The sequence below is a fragment of the Arvicanthis niloticus genome, chromosome 15 (assembly GCF_011762505.2).
Source record: "Arvicanthis niloticus isolate mArvNil1 chromosome 15, mArvNil1.pat.X, whole genome shotgun sequence".
Lineage (NCBI taxonomy): Eukaryota > Metazoa > Chordata > Mammalia > Rodentia > Muridae > Arvicanthis > Arvicanthis niloticus.
In genome coordinates this window covers 46,205,089-46,220,886 of record NC_047672.1, presented here as the reverse complement: position 1 = coordinate 46,220,886, position 15,798 = coordinate 46,205,089, and the positions used below count along the sequence as shown (strand labels likewise).

At 36.8% G+C, this 15,798-nt stretch overlaps 1 protein-coding gene across 8 annotated transcripts in view; it reads left to right on the top strand.

The window, feature by feature from the left end:
- The window catches only part of Foxp2 (forkhead box P2), a 511,758-nt gene that overhangs the window by 466,059 nt on the left and 29,901 nt on the right, over positions 1–15,798 (top strand). For all 8 annotated transcript variants that reach the window (XM_076913685.1, XM_034519090.2, XM_076913682.1 and 5 more), the window contains 6 exons: positions 1,289–1,393; positions 8,233–8,320; positions 9,955–10,038; positions 14,138–14,339; positions 15,434–15,510; positions 15,651–15,752. In XM_076913685.1, coding sequence (XP_076769800.1) covers positions 1,289–1,393; positions 8,233–8,320; positions 9,955–10,038; positions 14,138–14,339; positions 15,434–15,510; positions 15,651–15,752 — 658 coding nt within the window. The remainder of the gene's footprint in view (positions 1–1,288; positions 1,394–8,232; positions 8,321–9,954; positions 10,039–14,137; positions 14,340–15,433; positions 15,511–15,650; positions 15,753–15,798) is intronic.

Sequence of the window (15,798 nt, the reverse complement as noted above, 5' to 3'; positions counted from 1 at the left end):
TTGTGTTTTTGAGATAGGGTTTTTCTGTATAGCCCAGGCTGTCCTGGAAGTCACTCTGTAGACCAGGATGGCCTTGAACTCAGAACTCCACCTGCCTTCCAAGTGCTGGGATTAAAGGCGTGTGTCACCACCGCCCGGCACAGCCATATTTTATACTTGATGCCACCTGTTTAGGCACAGCAATTCCAAGTCAGATCTTGTCAAATAACTTACATAAATAAATTGTATAATCTAAGAATTTCTAAAAGAGAAAAGTTGTTTTTAAAATCTGAAGATTAGGTACAAAATTTTATAATGAAATGGCTTACACACATGAACTGCTCTGTTCCCAAAAGAATGTGGAGTAGATAGGTGGTATTGTCATGTAATAACATATTTGCCTAGCTAGGGCAAATTTGTTGATATATATATATATAAATATATATATATAAAAATATATATATATATATATATATATATATATATATATATATCAAAGAAACATGAAAGTAATTACAGCACTGTTTAAAATAGAAGACCAAAGTGTGGCAATGTTCCTCCCCTTTATCTGAGCACTTGTAGATTTTCATCTTAGTTTTTACTACAGAATGCTATGCTTCTGGATGCTTTCATGCTGTTGTTTTAATTGAGATTAATTTGATGATTATATACTTAAGAAATATGCTAGTTTTCATAGGATCTCCTTATCTTATATCGTACCCACTTATTAAAGGCCTACCATAATTATGAAAGGATATTGCTAATAAACACTGTTCCAGAGCAGGATTTTTCAAATCAACTGTGTCTACTAGAAATATTTGTATATATGTATGTGTATATATATATATATATGGTTTCACATGAATATTGGCTTAAGTGATCCTATTGTTCATACTGCATTTTAAAGAAGTATTGAAAAAATATTATGATGACTTTCATATAGCTTTCATTAAAATATATTTTTCCCACTCCACAGCATAAGTCTACATATATATATATATATATTTATTTAGAGGTAAAATGTTACAGTCAGGTCATATGGCAGGATTAGCATATGATATTATAGAGTCCTCTTAGTCTTTCATCCTTTATTAACAGTCATCTTTGGCTCTATTTCTCCTCTAATTGGAACATCATCTAGCCTTGGCAGTTGAACTATTCAATAGAACGATTAAATTTTTCTGACTGCACTGAGCTGAATTGACCTGTTTTGACCTGTTTGTCACTGATCGTAACCTGACAGGCGCTAGCAGCCTGCAACGATTATGGCTTTCTGAGATGAATCTGACGTTGTGTTCTCTTGCTGCAGCTCGTCACATGAGGAGACTGGGGCCTCCCACACTCTCTATGGCCATGGAGTCTGCAAGTGGCCAGGCTGTGAAAGCATATGTGAAGATTTTGGACAGTTTTTGAAGTAGGTTTTAACTATTCTTGGGGAAGGGGAGACAGATTACATGGGAATTTTGGCACACTGCTGTAAAATAAACAGTAACTGAAGGACGAATGAAAAGATGATCCCTCCCCGAGCAGATTGAGTTTTCAGTTGGTTTCAACAAGTGGATTGGAAAAATCAGGCTAAAATTGTCCATAGGTCGTATTCATTTTTTATGAAAGCATTTTGCAAATTATTTTCAATGGAAATATAAGCCTGCCTGCCATGATGGTGGTTTTAATCACTATGAAACAAGTTTGCAAGAAAAAAAAATTGAAATTTTTAATTAAAAATTTTATGTAATATTTGAATAAGCGTACCATTTCTCTAAATGAAATAAAATAGACATAGTCTGTAGGTCTGCTTAAAGGAGCAGATTCTGTATGTCCACTTCCAATAAAGTCATTTAATACTAAGGATCAACAATGAAGTTCAGTGATGCCGAGCATTTGTCGCAGCAGCCACATTTCCTTCCTGTTGTTGCCTTTGCCATTCATGGTGGTGTATTTGGAAAGTAGATTATACAACTTCTCCAGCGCAAAATCAAACCCTGTGCATCCTTTATATCTCCCTACAATATTTTAGTTTCAAGGCTCCTTGAGGGATTCTCCTGCAGATGAGAGCTTTCTCTTTTCATGGATGATTTTCTGCTCCCTGTATTGGTCCAGGGAAGATCTGAACAGGGAGCTGCAGATAGGTTTATGAAGATGAGTGTCTTTGCAGGCTCAGCCTCTTGTGTTGTCATGGTGCAGCTAACAGGGTGAATGAACTGTTTCATGCTTCATCAACAATTAAGTTAATTAGCTCATTTGAAATTGCACTGCTTTGTTGCCAGGATGTTGGCAGAAACATCAAAAAGATGTGTTTACAAATGGCAGACCGACTGCAGAGTACAGAGCCGAAGTACCCTAACAACGAGGCAAGCACTTGGTATCATAATACCTTTATAAATGATTACAGGAAGACTTCCACGAAGATTTTTTTTCATATAGTTTCAAACCAATTAAGAGAAAATTTGCTTCACAGATCACAATGGCTCTTGAGGAATGGACTTAAATGAAAATTTACATGTTTGTTATACCAAACCAACTGTGAGCTGCCAGATTTCTGGGTGTGAAATTTGCTATCCTATTCCCAGCAAAAGGGGGTATTTAAAAGATGTTAGTTATCTTTGATGAAGTTTCTACAACCAAAAAAGACTAAAAAAAAAAACCAAAAAATGTAAATTATTTTAGCAATAATTCCATAATTTTTACCTCCAGCCTTACGGTACATTTGCTTTCAGTGAGCTTCTTTCTAGGGTGACTGATATTATGCCCTAGTAATGATAGCTGGATTTTTAAAACTACTTAAAACTGCTTAGTAGGTATTTACTTGCTCTAAATATTTTTTTAAGTAAAATCTGGCTCATTTTCTGAGGGGAAGTGCATTTCTCTCCTTTAGTATGGCTTCCTTTAAGACACATGAAGACCATTTCTCACACATCTCCGGTATTTAGTTTGAATCACTAACTAGTGAATGAATATGGACTCTCTCATTTCATTCTCCATGGTCTTTTCTCATATCACCCTGGTATTTGTTTTGTTTGTTTGTTTGTTTTTAACTGGAGACATTATAATTTAAAAAGCACTTTCTTTCAATTATATATCAACCCTGGTTTCAAGGACATTTCTATCCATTCGCTTTATATTGATGACAAAGTATTGACAGTAGACTGTACAGTCTCTGTTCTACCCCATTTTTAATATCATATGCTTTAAATTTTCTAATACAAAGATCTGTGATAAATTCTGTTACTACTTAATGCCAATATACTACACTGAAATGAAAAATTAATTTGGCATATTTCCTAAATTGGTATTATCTTTTTCTTAAAGATATGTGAGAAATTTGAAAAGAAATAAAATATTTTATTAATGAAATACTTTATTTATTCAAGAAAAAGTTGAGTCAGCATCATATATATCTTTATATTCCCAGGTATCAGGTGATCATTCTCAGAAATTTAATTTTATCTACACATTAATTAGCAAGCAAGATAAATAAAAATGAAAATTAATATAGAAATTGTGATAGTAATAGATGGAAACAAAGATACAAGACAAAATCCAATCTTAAAATCTTCAGGAGAAAATTTCCAACTTTATAGGAAAGTGAAAATTAACAGAATTTAACCAATTTTTTTTTCTGACCAGTAATTGAGGCTCTCAGAAGATCACTAAAAGCATTTAGTACTACTTCTTCATTACTGTCTTTTAAATGTCAAAGTGTAATCACATCTGACAAAACTTTAGTGTAGTTTGACTGCAGAATTAATTACCATTCCATTGCACCAAAGTCAGCTTGAATATAGATGTATTGACTTTCAGAGCTTAAGCCAAAAGGTTTAGAGTGTAGCATTCCAGTCAGCAGACAAGTGTTCTTGAACTTGCCCACACAGGGGCCAAAATGGAGAGACACAGCACCAGAAGTACTGGCCTTTGAGAAAGTCACAATGGGTAGTGTTCTTTAAAATTTCTATACACCTATGAGCATTCTAAAGATTAATTAAACAATGAAAATGAATGAAGGTAGCCTGCTAGTGATTAGTGCTGGTTCTTTAAGGCTTGATACGGCAAAATGAGCAGCAGAAAAAGCGGTGGAAACCTATTCATTTATTTAGTGGAAATTTGTTTTTCTTTCTCTTGGAGCTGACTACTCTACAGTCTATGTTCTTACTTTAGTGTGTATTGTCTATTTCTTTGTCTTTCACTAGGCAGCATGGCTACAAAATTATGACCTCAAGGAGGCATTCTTTGAACTTGTCAGACTGTTGTTTCTTTTGGTGACAGTGCCCATATCTTTCAAAACTAAGGCATCTCACGTAATCAGCTAAATGAATAGTGACAGCTAACATTTTGTATTTAAACTCCTGTCAGTGCTTAAACATAAAAAGCTTGATGCAAAATAAATCAACTCCCAGTGATGTGCAAGTGAAACATTTTGTTCAAACCGTTTCTGAGACAATTGGATTTAAGTACATTCCCCCCCCCTTTTTTTTTAGCTTATAAATAGTATAACTTTAAATGAATTTGAAGAAAATCTAGAGGTTAAAAATTGAATTGCTAATCTGCAGTGTGTATAATTGAAGTATCCACATGCATTCATAACCATAAAAGCTTCATGGAAGGGAATTTTGCGTTAAACAAATAAATTGTAAAGATCCCCCTCCCATACTTTCTGTGTTCCTGAAATATTTGTTTAATTGTTTTTAGAAAGACCTTGGCTGACTGTTTATGGTTTGTTTGTTTACCTGTTTGATTTTTTTTTTTTTGTGCTAGGTAGGTAGTTCACACTACCTACCTAGCACAGAGATTCAATGCAGTTCTGAAAGAACGTCAGCCGGCCACATCATTTATTCCATTTTGAAAACAAAAATCAATATAGCTATAAAGTGACCCATAAATTAGAAGTGTCTCCCACGATGTTTGCTCTGCGCTGCCTTTCTGAAGGCCCCCTTTGCATTTTTTCTTCACCTCTCTGTTTGAACTGCAGTCTCCGTAAGAGGCTCATTAGGGGACATTAGGGACTGGAGCTAACCAGAATTCCAGAGCTTGCTTTGCTCTTATTAATGCATAGTAGAGTAGAATGCATTTAAATATTTCATAGGCATTCAGTAATTTGTGTGTAATCGCCTTGTTAGCAGACCAGTAGACGTAGAACAGGCCTGTGAAATGGTGTTAGTGATTGCATGGGTAATTTACAGACCTTTGCCACTAGAAAGCATTATTGGTGGCTAGTATGAAGCTATGAAATAGAACTAGCAATAAGTAAAACAAGAAAGTTAATAAAGGATTTCTAACAAGCATCTTCTGGGATAACAATCCCACTTGGTTCTTTGTAAGGACCCATAATTTATGACATAGGCAATATATCAAATGCGTAAGATGGTATCATGGAGAATTCATATAAAAAAAGGGTATTGGCAACATTAGTTCCAACTTCCTGCGAGGGACATGATTAAATGATTAATGAAATGTCCCTTTGCATATGCATTTTGAAACAGCAATTAGGCACTGACTGCAAAAATCTACCAATCCTCTCATTTTTCAGCATTATCTCATCCTTGATTTATAAATCATAAAGAATTTTTGAACAGCAATATGTAGTACCTGAGATGGTTAGGAAAACATAAAAGAGAATAATTTGAGCACAAAATAGTCATAAATACATAAATTCATAATTTAATGTTAATACTTAGCCTATTTATTTGGTCTTATTGATTTGTATTTATATCCGACTCTATTTCTGTACTTTGATTGGCATAATTAAGTAGGGGGAATGAATAGGCACCATTATTTTACATATCACTGGTAAACAATAGCAGAAAAAGGATAAGGGAGATGTGGCAGAGGTATGTATGTGTTTTTCAAGTTCTCAGTAATCCACTGGAGGCTGTTCTATAAATGATCATTGAAGGGCTGCAAGCTAGCCTATAATTACAGGAAGGAAAGTGGCAGCCGTGGCATTTCATAACTATGTGTCCTCGAAAAGTGCTTTGTGAGTTTGTCACCAATGATAATTTAGATAGAGGCTCATTACTGAACATCACAACACTTTAAAAACCTTTCGCCTTCATACAGGAGAATAAAGGACTATTTTAATGGCAAGGTTCTTTTGTGTTCCACTGAAAAATTCAATCAAGACAAAACCTCATTGACTATTATTGTAGTCTCCAGTCTCTATTCTAATAAAAGCTGCAGAGATAAAATGAATAGGTCTCTAAGACCCTAGAATATAATGCAAACATATTTTACTTTTTTAAAAAGTTGTTTTAATATAAGATAATTATCACTAAGAAGTAAACAAGTATAATTTTTTTTAAAAAAGGTAGTTTCATGTAAAAATATGTTTTATACTGAATATACCTTTTCAGGTAAAACTGCATCATCTGTTTATCTCCTGGATTCTATTTATATCCTAATCTTTATGTATAGCCTTTTAAAAATATGCATCTTTTAGGCTGATTGCAGGATAAATTATGTGTGTTTTCCCTAAGAGTTGCTGGTAGAAAAAAAAACTCACAAAAATACAACAATACCAAACAATAGCAAACCATAAGGATGCATGAAAATATTGTTAATGTAGCCAGGAAATTGCTTTGCTCCTCATTAAAATTTGGGGAACAAAATCTTGAAGAATAATTTTTAATGCTGTCTTGTTTATTAGAAATTAGTAATATTTTACACCACTCACTGACCCTGGCTTACTCTGGCATTCTATGCCTTCTTCTCAGAGACCTTGAATGATCCTATTCCTCATTACAGCCAGGTTTCTAGCAGATCCTGCTGGAGCTGAGCCAGAGCAGACAGGAGTGGGAAGGACCTCTCATGTGCTCTGGTCACACAACTCTAGCTTGACCTGATCCACCTCACTGTTTTGGTTCCCAGTTTATCATCAGCCAAGCTTGGCAATTATAGCAAGATACATGGGGGGTTTGTTGCTATAATCAATGAGAAGGTATTAAAACAAACTGGCCTAGTTTATCGAAGTTGGAGTAGAAAGGAACAAAGGTTTCTGATGGCTGAACCTAGATCTACTAACAGATAATCCACTTGTTTACAAGTTAGCTTTGAGTCACTGACACCTTAAATCTTCATATTGTATTACAAGTGCATCTATCTATGCATTATTTTCTGCTCTAAGACGCATAGGTAAAAAGGGAGCACAATTTTTAATTCAGCACTCTCAGAATTACAGAAAAGGCTTTAGAGATATTTTAAATGATATTGAAATATATATAGGTAAATATATCATTTCCTAATTATGTGTTATGTTCAATAAACATTTTCACTTTCTGTGTCTCTTAAATTGCTGTCTTCATTTACCCATGGGTTAAGTAGACATACCAAATGGAACTGAATTACCTGAAAATTATTAACTTAGGCAGTCATGAAATAATAATGTATTATAAATTACAAAGCAAAAATTACTGGATATTTTCATGCTTATTGAAGGTGTTGTTGCATTAGTTTTCTTTTGGTACAGTAAGATACCATGTATTAGAGACATCTTCAGCCCTTGTGTATAATAATAAGCCCACATGTTAAGATTAGAGTAACACCTTTAAGTTGTGTACTGTGTTTAAGTTTTCACTGTGTTTACGTATGTCATGACTACATCCCAATTGGGACTATTTACAAGAAACTTCAATCTTATTCCTCTGAATCTCTGATATATTTTATGCATTAGTAAGAGAATACTACCATTAATTGTGGGTATGTATATTTCTATGGAAAACTCCACCACCCTTGCATAATTCACACCACATCCAGGCATAAAATATTTCTCACTAAAAATCAAAGTACAAACAATTTTTTAAAAATACAAATGAAGTAGAAAATTGCTATCCCCCTCTCTTCTCTCTCTCTCTCTCTCTCTCTCTCTCTCTCTCTCTCTCTCTCTCTCACACACACACACACACACACACACACACACACACACACACACACACACGTCTTGACAAAGAAGATGCTGAAAGCATGGGAAATAATACATCATGACTTCTACTTGTGCTCTGTAAAAGGATGGAGAAATGTTCTTGTAACAACAGCTTAGAGACAATGATATTTTCTGCTACTTGAAGAGCCTCTTTGTATCACACAAATAATTTTCACTAAACATTGAAGCATTTGCCTTCTTTCTCCAGGGCTTCCAGGCATTCAGCTTTCCCACTGCAAAGAAATCTACAAGTGCCCTGTAAGGGTAATGCCTATTCAGTCAGGCACATATTGCTGGGCCAACATTACTTCTCATTCTGTCTCATGTCTTATGTTTTATAGGCACCTTAACAATGAGCATGCATTGGATGACCGAAGCACTGCCCAGTGTCGAGTGCAAATGCAGGTGGTACAGCAATTAGAAATACAGGTTGGTCACACACTCCCTTCCTGTGCACTTTTTTCAGAGTTCTGGTGTGCTAACCTGAGTACTGAGCAAGTGGCTGGTTCTTCCTGGCTACATCATTATTGTCTTGATAACACAATACCTGTTCGAATATGTGGAAATTAAGTTATTTTTTAATAAAAACAACTGATAACAGGGTAGAGTCCTATGCTTTCTATATCAGTTGGACCTAAGTAAACTTCAGGTCCTGTTGTATATATTCAGATATTCTCAAACTTTCAATCTATATTCTTCCTATTGTAGATCCTGTACAGGAGACATAAACTCCCATAAGTTATGACATTGTTGCACAGTTTTTATACAAGCTAATCTGGACTCCCCTTGACAAAGGATTGTACATTGTAACAAAGGTGCCTTTTTATAATAGTGTGAGTGAACTGAAGAATAGCTTGATATCTGTGTATACTGTATTTAGAATTTAAGACCTACAATACTTAATTTGTCTTTGTCTCACATAGTGACAAACAATGTATATACCATGTTATACATAGTGTAAAAATGCTATCAAAGTTGTATTTTTTTTCAAACTTAAAAGTAAAACAATTTTGCTAGAAATAAACAGAAATTTTAAGACCTCAGAAAGCAGTAACACCCCAGATTTGTTTGGGTTTGGCACTCCTTTAAGGCTTCCTCTCCTATGTCATCCTTAAGATATTTCCAAAAATAACTTTTTGTTTTGTTTCATTAAACATTTAACTTGGATTTTTATCCTCTTTACTACACCTTACACTGTTTCCAATCCATCATGCTCTTCCTTTCTCCAGAGAAGGGAAAAGGTTTAAGTTGCAAAATAACAGGGGATATGTAATAATGTATCACTGTCATAGTAGCACAGAAAGCTTTGGCTACATAGATCTGTTTACCATTGCTAAAATGTAGATTAAAACATAAGTGGTCAGCTGATGATGATTCTGTCTGCAGTGTGACCAATTATGTGTCTCTCTCTCTCTCTCTCTCTCTCTCTCTCTCTCTCTCTCTCTCTCTCTCTCTCTCTCTCTGCTGTGTCTGACTGATGGAAAAGTAAGGTCCGTCAGTTGTAATGAGACCCAGTGCAAGTATGGATGCAGACTCGGTGGCAGAGTTCAGCGTTTCACACTGCCTGGTCTCTGTCACTCTATTGAATTAGATTGATGATGGCAGATTGCAGGGGGCACTAACTGGACCTCGGTGGGAATGCATGAAGTCTGTAGACAATCCTGGCAGGCACTTCGCTTTGAGAACCCTTCACCCCTTCACAGCTGTCGGCACTAGTCCATTGCTAACAGTGTCCACAGGACTTTAAAGAGACACCATGGGTCTTCTAATTTATGGTTTCGGTAACTTGTTACTGTCGGAGCAACTGTGACCTCAATTCTCTTATTGACAAAAAGATGAAGTGTTATTTGTTTTCCCTGACCTTTAACCTAGGAAAAGCTACAGAAAGTTTTCTCCTTTCTCTAGCTAAAGTTGCGTTTCCTCCCAGCTAAGTTTCTCATCCCAGGTTTTTATATGCAGGAATCATTACTGGGAGACAAGCTCAATGATAAGATGTATCGCTGCAATAAAATAGCTGGACCAGTCATTTCTAAAACGCCTCTGATCTCACGCTTTCTTAACAGCTTTCTAAAGAACGTGAACGTCTTCAAGCGATGATGACCCACTTGCACATGCGACCCTCAGAGCCCAAACCATCTCCCAAACCTGTAAGTGCATATTGCTTTATAAACAGTAAATAGCTATACTGATGTAACAGACTAAGAAAATGAGCCATTTAGGGACAGTTAGAAAACAATGACTGTGATGAAAACCGCAGCAATAAAACGAAGGTAAAATGCAATCGCTTGTCAAATTGTATGTTTCTTCTAAAGTAATGCTATCTTTTACAAAATCCATCCAATCTACACTGTGGGTGACACTAAACAAAGTACACCCATCAGTGCGCAAATCACTGTCTCGCGGGCCGAAGCCAGGGGGAATATCTTTCTGTGATAGGTTTACAGATATTAAAGGGAGACCGACTTTGAGCCCCCCAACCCCGAAGAAGCAGGATCAGTACCAATCGAAAATAAAAAGGTATGTGCTGGACCCAGAAGACTCAGATCAGTCACAAGAGAGAGATGAATAGACTAATTTTTTTTTCTTATCAAATGTTTTCTCAAAAGTATCTTAGTGTTTTGTAGCCAGTTTTGTCTCATTTTGTTGAAGGTTATTTAGATTAAGATGCATTGGGAAGTTTTTCCGTCTAGTGTACACAATCTGAACGTAAAGAGCTATTGCAAGGGGTAATGATCCCTTATAGAAAACAAAACTACAGTTTCTCTTAAAAATGTGATGCCTAGGCTCCTTCTGATAATATAGTCAGATACATAGACTATGAAAATGAATATACTGTTATCTCTCCTAGCTGATGTTTGCACGGCAACTTCAATAATCAACAGAATGACTTTAATGGAAGTTTGTGGGATATTTTTCACTAAGGGCCCGGTAATGCCTGATGGTTAGGGCTTTCCAGCTTGTTTCACCCTGCTCTACTCTGGCAATAAAAAGAATACTCGGTTTTGTAGTTGGGGAGGAAACAGAAGATAGTACATTGTCTGATTTCCCGTTAGTGTCTCTGTATCTCCTGTTCATTAATATAATTCAAAATATGCCTTTTTTGCATAGATATTGTATTTATTTAAACTCTGCTGAGGCATTTCTGCAAAGACATTGTAGCTTTTCCTTTGTGTCACATGGTGTAGAGCACCATAAACATATTTTTAATAGAAAGAAAGAGAAGGGTCTCTTTGTAAATCTGACATATGACATTTAAAAATATAGAATGTCTGCATTTTTAATTTTAAAAATAAACTTTTGGGACTCTTTTGATACAGTATTTATGACTTTCTTTTCAGTAAGAATTTTTCCCCTCATAGCTTCTATAGGATAATGTAGATAATCACAAGACAGAATAATTGTCTCATAAATCCATCAGGAATCTGCAGCTTGTTCTTTTCCAATTAATTATTCAATCAGTAAATTTTTTAAAACTCCAGCAGCATGGTTACATCTACACTAATAAAGAATTTTCAGCCTATAATCCAAAACAGAACCTGAATGAATAATGTAATTGAAGTATTACATTACATAAACCACACATGAAAGAATTGCTAATTGCGTTTGATGGTGGGCAATTAATACAGAATCTTAGATGAGCGATTTAAAATGAGACCACAGTTTAAAGTTCCCCCTTGGAACTAGCGATATCTGAAGTGGGAAGCCGCTCCTGGCCTCAAATTGGTTTGAAAGAAGAGTGGTCAATACTCACACCCCTCAAAAAGACCCTAAAATTTATACACTGTACAAAAGAAGCTTCAGAATTGATATGATAGTGGAGATTTATGGTTTCATGTGCAGTGGCTCAGTTGAGACGGCCCACACATTTGATAAATATTAATAGCATGAATTTATTACCAAGGAGAAATGAGCTCTGTTGGTTCATCACCGCACCCTTAACAGCTATCAGTACATGAACACAAGGTGCAACCGCACTGTCTATTATATGACCCCATTTACTCTCTGAATGGTACTTCATTAAATGGTACCTTTTGGCCATGCTATGGATGGATGAAAATCAAAGTTATCAAGGCTGCGAGTCCTGAATAATGAGTTTCACCCAACCTTGACTATATTCAGATGAGCCGAGCTACCTAAGTGCTCATCCTGGCTTTTACATGCTTCCCTTTAGTTAATAATAAATTCTATTTTATCAGTTTCTAAGTGCACGCCTACAAACACGGTATGCTCATTATTATAGGATGCAGAGTAAGTTACTGGAACATTGTAAACATGAATGGTTTGCATAGAAGAAAGATGTACTTCTCCTGTTTTGATAACTTTTGATATGTTCAGTAAATGCAGAATCTTGTTGAGTATTCATTGGGAGAGATACTCCATTGGTCTACGATTCGACATTTTTCCGGCTTTTACTTCTTCTGCCTTATGCTGGCTTACAATTTTTAAAGTAATGCTTGTGGCTTGGTTTCTATTGTATGAGGAAGTTGTTCTGTTTTCCTTTTTAAAAATGTGCAGATATGCAGCACAGATGATATGGACTGAATATAATGTTAAGTATGCATTCTGTGTCACTGTAAAAAACAAAACAAAACAAAACAAAACAAAACAAAACATACACACCCAGATGCACCTGGACCTTTCTTCATTTCTTCAACTACACAGTCAGACTCTGGCATATCACAGGGAAGCTTACACCAGTGGCTTTGTAAATGTATTAAGTGCAGCATTTAGTAGTATTATCTCGGCTTTTATTTATGTACGTAACAAAGAATTCCCAGCCCAGTCTGCTGGCTTAGAGTAGGAACAGAATAACAGTTTGTGGTTTATTGAGAACAGATGCACTTGGGGATGCCTTCAGGGTGCCAGTCGTTATTATTAGACTGCTAATGTGCTTCTTCTGGCTGCTGCCCAAGAACGAAGAACAATTAGCTGGCATATGTTAATTTTTGTTTCCCTAACAAATCTCTCTACTGACTAAATGTGTAAAACAAATCCACAAAGAAAGATCAATCAATGGTGTACACATCATTTTCTCCCCATTAAAAAAAAAAGGTTTATCTTAAGAAGTGTATTTGGGATTTTTAAAAGGCAGGTGTTACAAAATTATATACAAAAGCTGGATATTCGCCATTTAGCCACTCAGCAGCAGCTTCCTGGAGAACCAAGGCAGAAAAATGAGTTTTCTTCCTTGATTGTACAGATTAGTATGTAAAATGAAGAGGGCCGTAGCTCTCTCCTCTGATGAATGCCATTTCAACATATAGGAGGAATCCTATGGGTTGGCCTGCATAACAATTTTGCTAATTGGATACTATTTATGACAAAAGATGTGTGGTAAATATGGCAGAGGTGATAGGAGTTTTTGATAATGATGAGCAGGGCCTTTCTAAGGGAATAAGGAAGGGCACACTTAAACAGCTTGCATACATTCTCACCTTTTTTTTCCTTTTTTCTACCCTGACACCCACTTTCCAGGGTACATCAGCATTAAGTGACACTGTAATCATAAATTGAAAATGATACTTCCAGAGGAATTGGCAAACTTGACATTTCATTATATTTGTTAACACATGCCACCAATGATTGTTAGTGAGGAAATTCCATTTCCCTCTCTCCATCTCCAATCAGATTTAATTTGAAAATTTTCAGCCTCCTCCGGCTAATTTGCAATTAAGACAATTTTGTTTGAATATGTAGTAATGTCATTACCATTCCACCAAATTAGCAAGGAGACTAAAGGTCAGCGTAAAATTTTCCAGCTGGCTGGAGCCTCTCAGCTGAGATTTGGGACCATGGGAAAAAAAAATTCTGGCAGCAACAGAATAGCAAATTCCTCTTAAGTCCTATTGGTTCAAACCACTGCGTTCTTCCTTGTTGCTGCTGTTGTTGCTTCACTGGGGGGGGGGGGGGGGAATAGAACTGTTTAACAACAGGGGCAGTCAATAATCAGCAACAGGCTTTTATTTAAGGAAATACACTTTGACTAAAGTCTGGTAGGAGAAGAAAGAGTGAGGTAGTCCTGAGAAACACTGCAGTAGATTATTAGATAACCTCTAACAGCATTCTCTAATTAGAGTTCTTATGATACAATTTCATCCTGTAATTAGTCGAGATTGGCTGCTTCCTTTTGCGGCTTATTAGTGGCAACACAGCTGTAGAAGTGAATCCACTCTCATTTGTCAAACCTTTTTAAGTCTCTTTCTCTTGTTTCTACCTTTTTCCTGCCCTTCTCTCGGGCCTCTGCAGCTTAATCTGGTGTCTAGTGTCACCATGTCGAAGAACATGTTGGAGACATCCCCACAGAGCTTACCTCAAACCCCTACCACACCAACGGCCCCAGTCACCCCGATTACCCAGGGACCCTCAGTAATCACCCCAGCCAGTGTGCCCAATGTGGGAGCCATACGAAGGCGACACTCAGACAAATACAACATCCCCATGTCATCAGGTAGGATATGAATATTCAGTGGAGATCTTTGACTTTGGGAGAGGAAAACTGTAGATGCAATGGTCGCGAGCCATTCCAGGACACATGGAAACTCAAGTCATGATTTATGGAGTGATAATTGTTTTATTCCTGGTAAATGCGGGACGGAGGCGATTCCCTAAGCACATTGTGATGAATTGTTCTGAATGGTTGTTCAGGAAGGAGCTCTCCCCATTAGAGAAATTGAAATTGAGAGATGTGTTGTCAGGATAGACCATGTTATCACCTCAATTCAATGAGATCCTTTGATCTCTGAGGGAAGCCGAGAGCCATCCAACATCTGCAGGTAATGCTCTATGAGACGAGCCATTTAAAAGGACGTGTGTGGCGAGCACCATCACAGTTGAGCCTCTGTACAGACGTATCAGTCTTTATCAAGCACTGCCTCGATGCGGTTGGACCAGGGCTCCTGACGCTGGCCTACTTATTTGCTTAAGAGCGTCATGAGTAGAAATGTCACATGTTGTTAAAAAGCCATCTTCTCTCATCTCTTCTCCTTTTGCCCCATCTCCCATCGAAACAGGCCACCTTGGGCCATCTGGATAATAATAGTCACATAATGGAACTAGATCCCAAAGCCCCCTTTTTACAAAAAAGTGAAGTTATTTTCAACATGGAGGTTGGGATGGGCTAGGTCCTTCATTGTCAGATGGCCACAGATGCAGATGTCAAGAGTTGATCCTGTCCTACATTAAGAAGTATTAGAGAAGAAAAGTGAAGGTTATGGCAAGGGGCAAAAGTCCATGTAAGAACATGCCCAAACCACCCGCTTAAAAGAGGACCTAGCTGGTAGGGGGAACGAAATCCTCAGGCCAGCTGGTCACACTGCTCCTGAAGTACTGTGAACATCTAGGGGACGCCTCATTTGCACTTCTTGTCAGAAATGGCCTCTTTTATATAATTCAATTCCACTGTCATGCTCTGTGTTCTCGCAGCCAGTGGCTTCTCACCAAATCGCTTTACCAATCCTAAGGAAAAGTATGAAAAATTGATTCTGTTTCCCTTTGTTATTAGCAGAATTAACAGGTCTTATTTCTGATTATTTATTTTTATAGAGATTGCCCCAAACTACGAATTTTATAAAAACGCAGATGTTAGACCTCCCTTTACTTATGCAACTCTCATAAGGCAGGTAAGTAAAGGGAAAACGAGCTTTTGTTGATTAAATTAAAATTCATTAATGCTTAAAGGAAGGCTTGGATGGGGGGAGTGTCATCCAGCCTGGTTAGTAAACCATTATTCTATGTCACTGTGTATCTTGTCTCATTCCAGGCTATCATGGAGTCATCTGACAGGCAGTTAACACTTAATGAAATTTACAGCTGGTTTACACGGACATTTGCTTACTTCAGGCGGAATGCAGCAACTTGGAAGGTAACGACAAAGTCCTCCTCCAGCAGTTCTGAGATGCCCAGCACAG